The 15,440-nt window shown below is 46.0% G+C and overlaps 1 protein-coding gene across 1 annotated transcript in view; it reads right to left on the bottom strand.

The window, feature by feature from the left end:
- The window catches only part of LOC135896088 (nose resistant to fluoxetine protein 6-like), a 65,120-nt gene that overhangs the window by 7,729 nt on the left and 41,951 nt on the right, over positions 1-15,440 (bottom strand). Inside the window, exons 7-12 of the mRNA XM_065424419.2 lie at positions 13,027-13,200; positions 12,186-12,279; positions 10,653-10,748; positions 10,102-10,267; positions 7,332-7,411; positions 5,163-5,285 (exon numbers count right to left, since the gene is read on the bottom strand). Coding sequence (XP_065280491.1) covers positions 5,163-5,285; positions 7,332-7,411; positions 10,102-10,267; positions 10,653-10,748; positions 12,186-12,279; positions 13,027-13,200 — 733 coding nt within the window. The remainder of the gene's footprint in view (positions 1-5,162; positions 5,286-7,331; positions 7,412-10,101; positions 10,268-10,652; positions 10,749-12,185; positions 12,280-13,026; positions 13,201-15,440) is intronic.

Below are 15,440 nucleotides of genomic sequence, written 5' to 3' on the forward strand. Positions count from 1 at the left end.
AACGTTAGCAAACGTGCGGTGCATGAAATCGTCTAAACTTTGTCCTCAATCCTTGCAAGTTGTTCGGGATTTCTCCTATGAGCTTTATTGTCGAAATAATTCCTTATACCTAAGTGCATGGCAACGATATCCTTAGAATATTCTTCCATGGCTAAGATTTGAGTGCTTTAAGAACTTTACGTCAATAAGGTAAGAGTGAAGGTGAATGATAATCTACAAAAGCAAACAAGTTTTCCCATGATGATTGTTGAAATAGCAGCCAGATTTGGCCGAATTGACGGATTTCAGGATTATAATTTTTTTCGATGCAATCAAAGTTCTGCAGAAAGCTGCGTTATGCAGCGTACCCAGATGCTAACAGTACCTAATTTTTATTCAGGCATTTGCTGCATAGAATATTAGGTACATCAAAGGAAGAACTAAGTAAAAGTATGCAGCCCGCGAACGACGCAGCTTTGTCACAAAGCTTCTGCGTACTTACGATTCGCCAAAAAAAAAAACATGTTAACTATGTGTGACTATGTAACCATGATATAACTACAAACTGTTCTGATTCAGACAGGCGACGTGAGCGGCTCTAAACGAACTATAATTGTTTTGCTGAAAGCGCCCAGGCGCAATACATACGATAACTCCCGTATGAAATGTTATTATAATTGAATTCAACCGATTAAAGAAACTGTGGAAGTCCAGGTGACGCCGTTACTTCACTACCGGTCACGAAATGGAAACACTAAACTGTCTCAGGCGTTGTGTTTTTGCCTACTCACCTCTTATTTAATATGGCGCTTGCCGCCGTTATGATAACGTTCTTATAGGTGGTGTTCGCCCCCTGTAGAGACGTCACTGAAAGCCACCCACCGATGGATTTCGGAATCGCGGACGGGAGGAGGGTGGCTCTCCCGCCTGTGCACCAAGGACGGCAGACGTACGAGGCTGTGACTTTCCATTCTGTAGCGAATGCGAAAACGAATGCTCTACCCACCATGTCTCTGAGAAAAATGTTACGGTCCAATTTGGAAACGTGCGAGCAGCACGAGGAAGCCGTGGAGAAGATGCTCGATCGTCTCAAGCTACGCGAGGTTGCCGCTGCGCATACACTTTCCTCAAGTTGGAGCGAGAGTAATTTATGGAAATGCGAGCAAGACTTGTGCAGTAGTAAGCCTGCCGCGAGCTCCGAAACCGCCCTGTTGTGCCCTGTATATAGCTACAGTATATTCACTTTCAGTATGCTTATTATACAATTCTCGCCATGCTATACATTTTCTACAGTTTTTTCCGTCTACTTGCTTGCGTTTTAGGTTCTAGAGCTCGTTGCGCCTTTTAGGCTAGAACTCATATCGAAGTGCGATGAATAAAAGCCTTCAAAAGTTTCCTCCGAGTCTGCAATATGCCTGTCTTTTTTCTTTTTTTACACTATGGTTGTATTCGAAGCTAGCGTAAAAATAGCTGCTCAGACATATTCCCCAACACTGACATAAATACCAGAATAGCTGTTCATTAGGCTATCTTTCTCATCGTTTAAAAAATTCAGATTCGCATTTTAATGCTCCGTGGTGCCACTTAAGCAACAATAAAATTCTGTCAACCCATTTGGTTGGGGAGGGTGCAACATCGCGAGTTTTCGCTGAAGGGGACAAGGCCGCACCACGCCAGTAACGATCAGTCAATCACGGCACCTGCCATACGTGGCGCGGAAACACAGCGATCCCGTCGCATATTTTTTTACGCGAAGAGTTACTGCACTGTACCTGGTAGCAAAACACGCCGCGTTTTTTGAGGTCATATCATGTCGTAAAGGTTTGCAACCACAATCGAAACAATGTGCCGTGGTTGCAAACCTTTCTTTGAAGACACAAAAATTCTTTCTAGACACAGATGCCAAACCACGCGGGAAATTATCGAGGCATTCCACATAAAAGGATTAGGAGACACTTGCATCAGTCATGCTTCGTTGCCTCTGTTAGATTGCGAATTTCAGTGCCTTCGCAATACGTGTACTAATCTGAAGTAATCTTTTTCTTTGTTTTGTTCGTTGACTTCCAACCCCACTGGGTTTGTTTAACTGATGCTTGTTACCTTGTCATGTTCATATGCTACGGTTTTTGCAATCACCAATATATATGTTCTTCGTTTTAATAAAAAATTAGCTGAGAGTTAGCGCTCGTCCTGTCTGCTCCTTTCTGTGTCCGTGTTTCACTTCGCGCTAGAAGCCAAAATCATGTTACCGTACCAACTCGCCCAACTGTCTATCATTTTGCGTTGCGGCGATGGTGGCTACACGGCTGCCAGCGCATGTGCGTGCAGGAGCGCTGCTTCGAGATGGTGAGGTAATCAAAATAGCGGCGGTGGTGGCTTTGATAAATGTCGTTTTGTACTTGCGGTCACGGCAAAAAGTCCGGAAAACCGGAGGGCGAAGGGTTCTTTCGTCCGAAATTTCAGACGTTCTTATACAATGACTCTATATGGTAGGTGGTGCTGCCGCGAAGCCGTTCAATATATCGGACGTCTGGAAAGTCGGTCACTAACTGTACACTGGAAACTCCTCAAACGGACGACACGGCGTCAAAGACGATTCATTACGATTCCTCTTCGTTAAAAGGCCCGGCGCTTGCTATGTGGTTTGTGTTTCTTTGTCTCCGTCCCAGTCACGCTGCGCCTTTTGAAGAGCTATGAATAAACTCATCAAAATCAAAGTTTTACATCCTTTTCGTTACTTGAGCCAGCATTACCGCGACGTTCGTTCCCTTTCAATAAAATTACAGCTCATTTTCCCTGATACAAGCACAAATTCTTTTAGTTTTCCTTGAGTATTTCCAGACTATTCAAAACCCCTGAGAATTTCCGGTTTTCCCGGTTGGTAGACACCCCGTTAAATCAAAACACCGCATATTGCTTTCAACGAAACGTTAAAAGAAAAATCTGAGGACACCTAAGCATTTCTTGTCAGTTGTGAATGTGAGAAAAATAATGTCCAATTCAACGCCACTTAGCGCTCCTTCGAGTTATGAAATCCTCGTGGGCAAGCGATCACGTTAAGAGAGACGTGGCCACGACTCCTAGATAGCAGAAGGACGGCACAGTTCGATCCGTGACATCATGCTACCTTGTTTGACTGCCATAGAATCTAATGGGGACGCTCTCGAGTAAGCCCCGATAATTTTGACGTCCCCGTTTTCTTCACGCCCGGCTTGGCCACGGAAACTTTGGTCCAAGTAGCATGATGTCATAAAGCGAAGTGTGCAGGCCTGGTTTAGCTCACCATGTGGTCGTAGTTTTGAAATTACCTACCACCAACGTTTTTTATGTGTGCTGTGTTATTGCGATAGCAATTATATGAACACCCCACGCGCATTTCTGCCGTCGCCGTCGTCGTGATGTTCTGTATAGTCCAAGGGCGATAACGTCGTCGCTGCACTCCGTATGCTGCATCTTCGAGTGAAAGCGTGCGAGGGTGAGCCAACGATGGCGGCTCCCCGGCACGGCTGAGCGGTGAGCGCAGATCTTGAAAGTGACGTGCGATGGAAGAAATGCGCCCAGTGCTGATAGCTTTGTGTGCGCTGCGTTTTCGCCTCTTAGTTCACGTTGAAGCGAGAGGCAGCACGAAGGTGAATTCGCTCGCTGTTGCTGCCACGCTTCCTCACTCCAACGTTTTGACAGCCACTTTCCGAGGTCATCGAGTTAGATGCGTTCATGTTTGCTTGTGCGCGCGTTAGAGCATGCTTGTTAATTTAGTCAGTGAGCGAATGTTTACGAATTTATACAGCCGATAAACCTACTATATCCTTACTTCTTATAGCTGTCTACTAATTTGCTATCGCAATCGAGGCGTCGCCTTTCTGGCAAAACTGCGACTTCTTTCTTTATACGCCAATTTTTTTATGCAGTTACCGAGGCGAAATTATAATGCGGGCGAGAGCTTGCGCGGGCAAGGAAAGCGCGGATAACACAGGCATTCGAGAGCGAGAGTGATATGGAGTAGAGGCGCGCACTGTACGTGGCGTCGCAGCCAATGAAAATGTAGGCGCGTTTTCGCTGCTACAACGGTGGCTCTTTCGCTCAATGAGCCATTTGATGCCTTCGCATCAACAAACAAACAGGCAAGCAGACACAGTCTGTAATTTCTTCAGGTACTGTAGTAGGCTCAAACACCCGACTTACAAAAGTGGTGGCACGCACGACCACGTCTTGTTAATGGGCAATGCGGAATCGAACATATACTACATGGATCCAAGTGGCCCAATATAATTCGTTTACTGCCTCAATAAAATTTACGAAGAACCAACTCCGGCTGCTATCCAAGGATGCGTTTGCAATGCATTTGCGAGGTAGGTGTTCGTGGCGCTGCGTTGCAATGTGTGTTATGTGTGGCACATTTGTTGCTACTGTACTCTACTCGCACGCGGCAGCCAAGCGGTACTTCGAGCGCCACTTCCTGGAGAACCAGTTCTGAACGCCCGTGCAGCGTATCCGCGACCGCCTCTGGTCGCCTGCAAGCAGAGGCATCTCAAACGGCAGCGTCGGCGTTGTCGGCACAGCGATTCAACGACAACGTCCCAAAACGCTAGCTGCCACGGGGAAAGAATGCTAAAACGCTCCACTTATGAACGGTACCTGTGGTATTGGTGCCATAGCATGGTGGCACCGAACCACCGTGTGGATTTTGCCACTCTATTAGACTGAATTATCTTCGGGATGGGCCCACTAAAACGGGTTAGACATTCACAAGAAAATCGTGGCTAGTTTCCCGGCAGCTGGGTGGCCGCGAAACTCCCCCACGAAAGTTTTAAAAAGTATGGCGGCTGCTTCTGGTGCAGCACGTCAAGAACATGCTCGGCTAAGAGGAATGAGCCTACCAGAAAGCCCGAACTGGAGCTTTAGTTCCTTTGCTACTAAAATATGGCATTTCTCTCTCGCTCCAAAGAAAGCTAAGAACCTTTAAAAACGGTTGTATGTTTATTTTAATAACTAACTGCAACTCTTGCAACTAACTGCAACAGTTTTACGTGTACAAAGTACACATACGAGGAATCCCAAGCTTTCCTAAATGGCAGTGACTTCTGATTCAGCGTCAAGTTCTGTTCAATCAGCAGATTGAAAATAACAGCAGATAATCCAATTGATGTTTCTGTTTCACGATGAGTGATAGGACTGTCACTTACGAAACGTCGCCACCCGAGCTGACACGTGAAGGTCCAATCTGCGCTTTATGCGTGAAGTAGGCGATGAAGGCGTTGCAGCCGATCGACACTGACACCATGGCAGCGATGCCCAGCCGTGCGTTTCTAGATAGCAACGGGCGAAAGAAACAAAAAAGCGGCAAAAGTTATAAATGCCAACGGCTCTTCAGAGAGCGCAATACCGAGGCTACCTAACAACAACATTTTATATATTAGGCTATCAAACGGCAGCTTAAGAATCGGCAGGTTAGCGTAATATTAGAATCGGGCTACTAGCACTGCATTGGACAGCCCATCGGACAGCAACACAATTGATGTGCCTCTGGTTATTTGAATGTCGCTAATAACCCAATTGTTACGAACATGAGTGTTTCTGTCATTAGCTGAATTTGTTTATTGCCCTTCTTATTATGACATTACGTTGTGATTTGCCATTTTGGTAGTGTACACTTTTCGGTACGTTTTACAGGGAGCTGTATATGTCTGCCCTCCCGTACGTTGTACGTTTTTCAATGTCCGTGCCTCAAAGCTCCCGCGCCCTCTATGAGGAAGCAAAGCAAACCAGTAACGCTTGTGTTGACACCTGGCGCAACAAGAGGAAAGCTAAGGAGTCACCAAATACATAGTTTCACACAATAATTACTAAAAAAAAACCTGGCGCTAGTGCCTACGGGAGGTGTGATCGGTACGTTTCAGCCAAGGAGGTTAAAAAAAATTAATCCTCTCTGGGTGCAGCCAAAAAGGTTTGAAAAAAATTTTGGAGGACGCTTAAAGCTTCGCCTTTAGGAGTGGAGCGCGATGTCATTCAAAGATCCCTGACTGCTCCTCACGCTTCCCGGCAACTGCAGCTTTGTAACCGCAACATTTACCAGAAAACGCTGGTGGCGAACGCTATGGACGAAGGCGAGCTTTCTGGTGGAAATGCAGCCCCATGCACGGGCCGCGAATGCGCGTGCGCCGCGAATGCGCAAGAGCGAGCGCCATCTGGATGGTGGTGCTGGAAGGAACCAAGCTCGGCGCACCGCTTTATGAACGGTAGAAACGCTGTAAAAGGGTTTCTGTTTGAGTTAACACGTAACAAAATTATGTTTTCTCGTATATTTAAATTACAGTTCAACGCTACAATGTCGGCATGTTGTGTGTAGGTCGTACTTTACCATTCTTTTGCCGCATTTTACTTTTAATAATTGAACTAGTTCCGTAGTACCTTTGCATTACACGGATGGCAGGCATGATCAGGTATGTGTAGTTCGGAATCATTTTTCGTTCAAAGATGGTCAACAGTGGGCACGAGACACCGACGCTGGATTTTCAGCGACACGGGGCCACTTAACGCTGTCGAGTTAAAGATTGTTGGAGTTCAAATTATGTCCAGAAGGTGAAGCCGCACCGGTGCCATCATAGGAAGGGCACGATAAAACAGCCTACTTAAGGTGAAGAAGGGCTTTTCTCCCACTTCCTACGAGTTGATCATGGCTTAATTACCAGACAGATACGTATCAACGTGTATTACTGTATTACTGGTTTTATTTATGAAATCCGAACATCCTGGCAAACTTTATTGGAGATAACTCATCAATACTCAGAAAAAGTGACCATTTTTGTTGGGAAAAGCCAGCTTTTATTTTCTAGTTAGCCTACAGCGTTACAATAACAAAGCCAAATCACTTAATCTGTAAGTCGGAGAGAGAGTCAACATCGTCCGACAAGGCTCTATTTCCGAGGTGAAGGAGGCATAGAGTTTCGTATAATAATTACTAGAGGGAACTCTGGCGCTAGCGTCTACGGGAGCTGCAATGGGAGCGGTTGCGGTTGTGCCAGCATGGGAATTATGGGAAGTACATGGATTTGCCTAAACTTCGTCCTTTTGGCTTCAAACGGCTTTGTAAACTCATTTTAAAGAATGTACTGTGCGATTAATAATTAAATAAACATCATTAAAATTCCGAGTGTTTGGTGCATACACTGCATGTGGTTCTGATTTTTTACTCTGCGTCCATGACTACGGCGGTGTATTTTTGGCCGTTCGCATATTCGGCTGCGTCGACAAGTGCACCAGGCGCTGAAAATACTCGATGCGACTGAGAAATGGCAAGCCACGTGACTCCAAAGCCGCTACAGACATCTGAAAAAGATGTGGTCATCACTCACATGGACAGTAGGATGCAAAGAATGGACACGAGGGTGAAGATCTGCATGTCGCACGCTATGTACCACAGGTGTCCGGAGCACTGCGTAAAAGACGAGCAAGTGACATGTTCAGTTTGCAGAGACAGTTTTTCTTCCGTAGCATGTTGTGCTGCCCTACGCAAACTGTACAGTGAGTGAGTGAGTGAGTGAATAAACTTTTATTTGGTCCAGCAAAGCGCGATAAAACGCGCACCTGGCTAATCCCACGACGGGACTGACAGATCTAGTCTGCCGGCCCGATCGCGGGCGCGCTGGACGGCCAGGATTTGATCCTCAAAGACGGGACTTCGCAGGAGGGCGTCCCACTCTTCCTTGGTGAACTTCGGGCCCAGCGACCCGCAGTCCCAGAGCATATGAGGCAACGTAGCTACCTCACCACAGGCCACGCAAGAACAATTCGTATAAATCTCTGGATATATGCTATTAAGGGACGCCGGATTTGGGTACGAGTTCGTTTGCAGAAGTCTTAGTGTGACCGCCTGCGGCCTGCTTAACTTGGAGTGAGGCGGGGGGAAAACCCTTCTCTCTAAGTAGAAGAATTTAGTTATTTCATTGTGTGTGAGAGGAGCGTCTCGGTGTCCGGGGAGAGAGTCGCCCGACCCGAGGGCAGCGCGGTCGGTAAAGCCACGCGCAGCCTCGTGGGCAGACTCGTTGAGGTTCAGAGGAACCCCCTCAATCGCCCCGACGTGTGCAGGGAACCAAAGGATCGAGTGCATCGAGGTGTTGCCGTGTTTGGCGCCTTTCAGAATTTGAACTACCTGCCGGGCTACCCGGCCTTTCTGGAATGCCCTGATACTGTACAGTAGCGCGTTGAGTTATAGGTTGGTTTGCCAACCAGTTTTATTTATTAATTTATTCGTATGTTCGTCCGTTCGTTCGTTCATCTGGTCTTTTTTTTTTGCTACTGGTTTGTTTGTTTACTTTCGCATCTCAAAGCTGGAATTTGGCTATGAAGACCGGCAAGAACAAGAATGGCTTTCATTGCTCACTCAATTTCACTGATATCGTCTGGCGGCAGACCCGGACAGTTTCCACTCACATACATATATATATATATATATATATATATATATATATATATATATATATATATATATATATATATATATATATATATATATATATATATATATATATATATACGTGAGGAATCGTATTTTGCGAAAAGTATTGTGAAAGTGACTAGAGTTCAATGAGATGTATACAACATTAGCAAGATATCTGTAGTCGGCCGTGGGGTCCCTTCAAAATTGACGTATTGTTGTCTTAGCCGCACTGCCGAGCACTTGGCTAGTCATTGCACTTAGTCGATCCCCCGTAATATTAACTGGAATGCTTTTCTGCAAATGTCAGACACTTCATTACCTCAAATCTTAGACAGCGTCAAACTGTCTTCTGCACCCGCCGTGGTTGCTCAGTGGCTATGGTGTTGCGCTGCTGAGCGAGAGGTCGCGGGATCGAATCCCGGCCGTGGCGGCCGCATTTGCATGGGGTTTAGGTTTAGGATTTGGATGGAGGTTTAGGTGCACGTTAAAGAACCCCAGGTGGTCGAAATTTCCGCAGTCCTCCACTACGGCGTGCCTCATAATCAAAAAGTGGTTTTGGCACGTTAAACCCATAATTTAATTTTAACTGTCTTCTGAGGGGAATCCTGAAAATGATCAGTTGCAAGTCGTGTCACGAAAGACCTTGAGTTGGGCAATTTTACAGTGAAGCTGGTATTACGATCATATAGACGAGGGGCCCCGATTTCCACTCCAAACATTCTCTCCAAATGTTGACAAAAATGTAAAAGTATAATCATTCAATCTAGCGCAATTATAGTCGGAGCGGATATGGGGCATGACTAGTCTTATGGGTGTGGGATGTTAGAAGTGTGTAGTCAATCAGGAGTTTGTGAGGAATTAAAAAAAAACGTGATAATTGCGCTGTGAAGCTCTACGGGGCGTTCACCAATTTTTGCAAATATTTATGACTGTGCTAATCATCTCGCAAATTCAATTTTGCGGAGTTATCTCGATTTCTTTGACATATTGCCAAATTTTGCCCTGGTATTTATTTGAACGGGCGTATGAGAAGAACTTAAAGTGGGCACATTGAGGCGTTACACCACAGCGTGACGTTACGGATTATGAAATTGTGCACTAATCTACTACTATTTTAGTAGCACTTTTACCTTAAAGCTTTGGAAGTTTTCCTTTCGATCGCGAATTATGATAGAGTGCCGATAAATGCATCAAAGTTACATCATTTTATTCCAAGGTGCTACAAACTTCACTGAAGCAAAGTCAAGGCAGCAGGATGACGCTTTCCATTCTCCCTTACAAAAAAAGTGCAGTTTCTCCGCAGAACTCCTGCAGACAGCGTGCAAATTTTGTGCCATCTCATGTCAACCTCCCCCATCCACCCCCCCCCCCCTACTAGCGATTGGTGCAGTTTGTTTCTGCAAAAATATCGAATTACCTCCACGGTAATGTGGATGCCATGCAAAACTGTATCTAAGCTCCCATAAATATAGATAACAGCCAAGGAGGCAAAGCTTTCTTCGAAGCGTCCCTTTTTCCCCTGATCAATTGGGACTGCTATTCGTTCTATTCCGGGACCGCAGTTGTTTGCCGTTACACGACGCGCCATAAGGCTGCCTTAGACGGGCACAGCCGGTACGAATGAAGAGCAGACGCACGCCATGTACACTTTGGACATTCCAAAACGTAAGGGACCGTAAACGCACGATGCGGACGTGCGTGAGCCAGTTGTTGTAGTGCAGGAGCACGGCAGGCCAGCTCTGGTAGCAGTTGGCAACCTTTCCCGGCAACCACTGGTCGGCAGCGGGGCCGCGCACCACCAAGGGCAAGAGGAACACCACGCCCAGCAGGAACGCCGTCGGCACGGTCAACCTGCTGACCCATAGGACAAGATTAATACACGACGCGGGCACACATTTGCGCAACAAAGGAATAATATACACGACGCAGGCAGGACAAATAAACCGAATAATGAAGTTCACTATCATCTAAATCGCGCTAATGTTATAGCATTGTTACGGCTTCGTTCTCATCGACATTGCTAATGTGTCAGCGAGATTTTTTTTTCATCTGCAACAAACGCTGTGAAAAACAACTTTACATCATGCATGATTAACTGTGCAAATGGAATGTCTCTGAAGCTAACGTCTCTATGGGGGTACTTGTCTTCGTCAGAGCCATTATCTTGTGAACCTCTATCTCATCATGTACCAGCACTGAAAAAAAAATGCAGAGAAAGAAAGGAATGCTTATGTACCTGATGTAGCGTCGTATCTCAGCCGTGAAGAAAACTATTATTCTTGAACGCATGTCCTTGAGTTTGGGATACATGTGGTACACTAGAAGGAACCCACTGAAAAGGAAGAGTAAGAAGACAAAACATTGATGTCTTTCCAGAAAAACCTTGTTAACAGTCATGACCACGCATAGTTCTTGTAAATGCAAGTTTTGGAAAGGACGCTCAAGAACACTACTAACTCAGACTGGCAGAGCACACTTATAGCATTGCGAATAGGCTATTCTTAACAGTTGTGTAGACGGAGGCTTGGTAAGCCAGAAAATGCGAAAAACAATTTGGCAGAGACACTTAAGACTGCTTACGTGTGGGAATGCGAAAGCATTTTACCGTTTGTAGACCTCGGAACGCCATGAACGCGCTCACGTTATGCATTCATGACGTGGCACCACATCCTCCCCATTGGCTGCGCCGTCACGTGCTCAGTGACGCACGCACTAGGCGCACGCTTAGTCAGCCAGAGCCGTGAAGCCACCGTGGCGTCGGGAAGCATGCTCGTCTCGCTTGTCGGAAGCCCTGGTTAGATTACCACCCAGGCTGAAATTTACCAAACGTTCTTTTCGAAGCCATCGATTTACTTTGTTTACAGGAACCTCGCTGAGAAATATGACGCCAATACGAGAATTTTTCGCGTGTTTTTTACTGTTTGCGTCGTCGCCCATTTTTAGTACCGTCGCTCGGTGGCGACGCCGACGACACCGAATTTTTGCGCCATGAGGTATATAATGATTTCGCATTTAAAAAAAAGAAAGTGGCGGCGATGGAATCTTGCAGTTCCCGGCACTATCGTTGACTTATCGTAGATTCCACTGGCCGATGTGGAGCGGTGTGCAGAATCCAAAAGAGAGCAACAAAACCCGGCACAGGGTGGCCCAATGCAAATCCACCAGCGAAAAATGAACAGGCTCCATCAAGGAGCGCAGCGGAAGTTCGGGTCGGCACCCTTCCGCCATATCGCATTTTCACTTCAGCCTTCAACTGAAAACAGCCGAGCCACCCTGTCAATCCGCAAGCGACGGAACCACCTCGTAAGAGTTCTGGTGAAATTCGTCTCGTCTCGGTGGATCAACAAGGAGCACTCCGTCGCAGAGCAGGTTGATCCGAGTCGACCAGTTGAATTACATGAGCAAAGAAAACAAGTAAAAAAAGACGTGCGCCAGGTAGACCTGTGGAATTCACCATTAGTCCCTGCTCGGCTTGAATTATATGGTTAGCCGTAAAACTGATTGCATTGCATCCATCAATAAGTAAAGACCAAAGCTCGCAACTTTTGCAAAATAACCTCGTCAATAAGCGAAAAACGGTGGTATTTATGACATAAGCCTGACATCATTGGGTGCCGCTGCCATGGCGCGATACTAAATATAAAGAAACTTTGTCTTCATCCGCTCTGCTAGTGACCAAGCATTTCGCACCAAATACATCGCTACGGCGTTTTGAACAAGAAATGCATGAGCCAACGTCTATTTAGTGTTTCTATTTAGTACACCTCACCTGAGAACGAAGAAGGTTTCGACACTGGGGTAGGCGTTCGCGATAATGCAAAAGAAAAATTCATGCGTCATCTCGAACATTCCAAGACCTCTTCCTAAAAACAGAAGAAGAAGCAAACAGCGCAATGAGGGAAATGATTGCCGTTCAGCGCAGTTATACACATTCGGCAGTCAGTGGCGTCAAAAGTGGGAAGCAGGGAGGGGAGTAGAAGACAAATGAAAGAGAACTGGCCTCGGGTATCATCATGCCGTATGATGTAACGCGAAAAACACTTGTTTGGTTCAAATGAACCGGCCAGTGATTTTAGACCGAGATTTACCAAATGCCGATCCGCGTCGTGCCCTTCTTACACTCTTGTTTATCGTAGCAACATTTTGACTTGGGCGAGTTCGCCTGTTTTGATGGTGTAGTGAAGTAGCACCAAGGAGAACACATGAAACAAGGATCACAGAGCGAGAGCTGAGTGTCAACTAAATTTTATAGGAAGGGTATCGGTCATTTCCATACTCGACTGCAAGAAGAAAACAATGAACCGTACGAAGCATACATACACGAGTACACTAGTAGCTACCGTGTGTTTATAAAGGATTTGAATTTTTTTTTTCAGACAGAACAAGTGGTGGCTCGCTTGTACGCCTGCCTTCAGCTTTTCATGTATTTGTATTTTTATTTGTTCACTTTCCTTTTCCCTTGTTACTTTCTGGGCCCTTCTAGTAAAATTTACTTGGTAGTCAGCGCCATGGTCTAGTGCTTGCTTTCCGTGTTCTCTTAGTTCCTTTGGCATCAGCACGCTCTCTGGTTTTGATGGTACAAGGTGCGGCTAACTTGCGAGCGGACGCACCGAGGATATGCGGGTCCAGTATGTTGTAGCTGTGTCCCAAGATGACCCACAGGGCAGTGAAGAAGCGCAGCCCGTTCAGGCACTTGAGGCACTCGTGCTCGGCTGGCGTCTCCTTGAGCAGCGATTCCGTGTTCTTTACGGCAGAAAACGCCTTCAACGTGTCTGCCCAGAATCCTGCGGGACGCCGATTGAATACCGTTATGTGAAACATACAATAGGCGATAGTCGGATAATTCAATACACAAGATCCATCCACTAAAGGAACCTGCACCTGCTTTGTGTGCCTACGCGGTTCAAAACATAGTTCCCAAGTTACTCCGGCATTGAAAGATGTTCGCTTCCGCCGCGACGTCCAGAAAATGAGCAAATCTAATGGCCTGCCGCATCTATACAGAATGTCTTTGAGGTGGATAGCGGTATTTGCCATTGCACTCTTGTCTCCACTTATGCAACGCTATATTTTCTCGACATGGAACAGGATTAATAAGTGTCATTGTCACATGTGCTTTAGGGTCATTTTATTATCATACCTACGTCTGGGTGCCGCGCGCTATGTCTGTGTAAGGTGTGTAGCTCGGTCAATGTGCGGCAGCAGTAAAATGACACAGCTGACTAGAACAGCCATGTGTTCGTTTACCTTGATGCGCACTATAGTGAAATTACTGCAGTTTCCCGATTTGAATATGCTCGCAGTCTGCTCTTAATCCTGTAGGTGAAAGGGGCCGTGAACACTCTTCTGTGAGATAATAGAGCGACCTCACTATTCAAGGACGTCTCTCGCGAATCTCATGCCACCAATTTTTTTTAAATCTTTCAACTATAAGTGTTATAACTATAACTATAAGTGGACTTATCGCACCGACACCCCGCTTTCTCTCTCCTTTCGTTTTCGACCGCACGCTGGAAGCTACATAACGGGGAGCACCGACCAAAAGTTGAGCATCGCGGGGGCGTAAGGGCATTGGTGTTCTTTAAGATAAGCGAGCGAACGTCTTTCCCCTGGCAAGATATGCAGGCGAGGAGAATAGAAGAGCGAAGATGAACCTCAGCACGCGCCATCTGGCATGGCGTAGCCTCCTAGCGAACGGCGCTGACGTCAGAGCGTGTAACGAGCGTGCGCGCGCAGCTGCTGCGAGCAAGCGAGCGAGCGAGCAAGTGAGTGCCGGGAGAGAAGGGAGAAAGGAGGAAGTGATGTCACATGCGCATTGCTAGGCAAATCTTCCGTTTATGCCAGGCAACTGTTTTCCATTAATTAGCCGGGTAAATATGCCATCTTCTTGTGTGTGTGAGGTCATTAGTGACGTCATTACTGCCGCTTTCTACTACAGGGTTTCCAGGAGTTTCGGCAAAGTCGTGCTCACGTGGAGGGTGTCTAAAGTCTACGATTCTGTGCTTTTGTGCGCGGTAATCAGTGTTTTCTAATAATTTCTAATTTTTCTGGACACTGCAATAACGCAACTTGTAACTAAACTTACGCTCCGATATCATATCTATAGTGAAACCGATGAATTTTGTACTGTACCATATTTTCTTTTTTTAGATTTATTTCGTATCGTTTGTCTCAGGAGGTGAATAGGAAGTGCTGCGCATGAAATAACAGTGTCACTCGATGCTCGTGCTGCTAATAGCAATATCTATATGCACACAGATGCGTCGATTGAGGTTAAACACACCACAGCTTCGCTGCTCGTCATTCTTCACAGAGTGGAAGGGGTGATGAATTTTTTTTTATTTGGTCTTACCGAGGTGCAGTTAGAACGCAGGCGAGAGCTTGCGCCAACAAGGAACGCGCGGAAAAAACAGTTCCCCCAAAAGTCTACAATGGATTCCCACACGTAAGCAGTACCCCTGTCACACGGCAAACCTAGCATCATTTCCAACGAATGAAATTTCTGCGTTTTCACCGCACGCACGCTGTCACAGGGCGAAAACTAATGTCATTTGAAAATGATGTCAATGAGGATAGTAAAAAAAAGACAGGCAAAAATAGCAAAAGCGGCACTTGCGTGTAATCATCGTTCTGATGTGCATACGGGCACCTATAGTGTGCACACTGTGGGCACCTGCCATAAGAAAACAACCGCGTGCGTTTGCGTCGAGCTAATGGAAGTGGCAGCAGCCGATGCTCCAGTGCAAGCAAACACGACTACCACAGCTAACCCTTATACAAATTTCTAGCAGAATTTTTTAGACCGTCTTTAGACTATTGTTACTAGAACCTACCAACAGTCAATTGAAGTCCTATCAACTGTGTTTATACATCCTAACAACGCTCTAGTAACACCCTTGAAATAATTGGTCCCCAACTCCAAATAGGAATGTGTTCTTAGGATGTCTTTAAACTTCCTACCAATTTCATATGAAGATTTATCTTTATACACCCTAGTAACATTCTTTGAAAAGTAGAATGTTCA

Source organism: Dermacentor albipictus, chromosome 2 (genome assembly GCF_038994185.2).
Source record: "Dermacentor albipictus isolate Rhodes 1998 colony chromosome 2, USDA_Dalb.pri_finalv2, whole genome shotgun sequence".
Lineage (NCBI taxonomy): Eukaryota > Metazoa > Arthropoda > Arachnida > Ixodida > Ixodidae > Dermacentor > Dermacentor albipictus.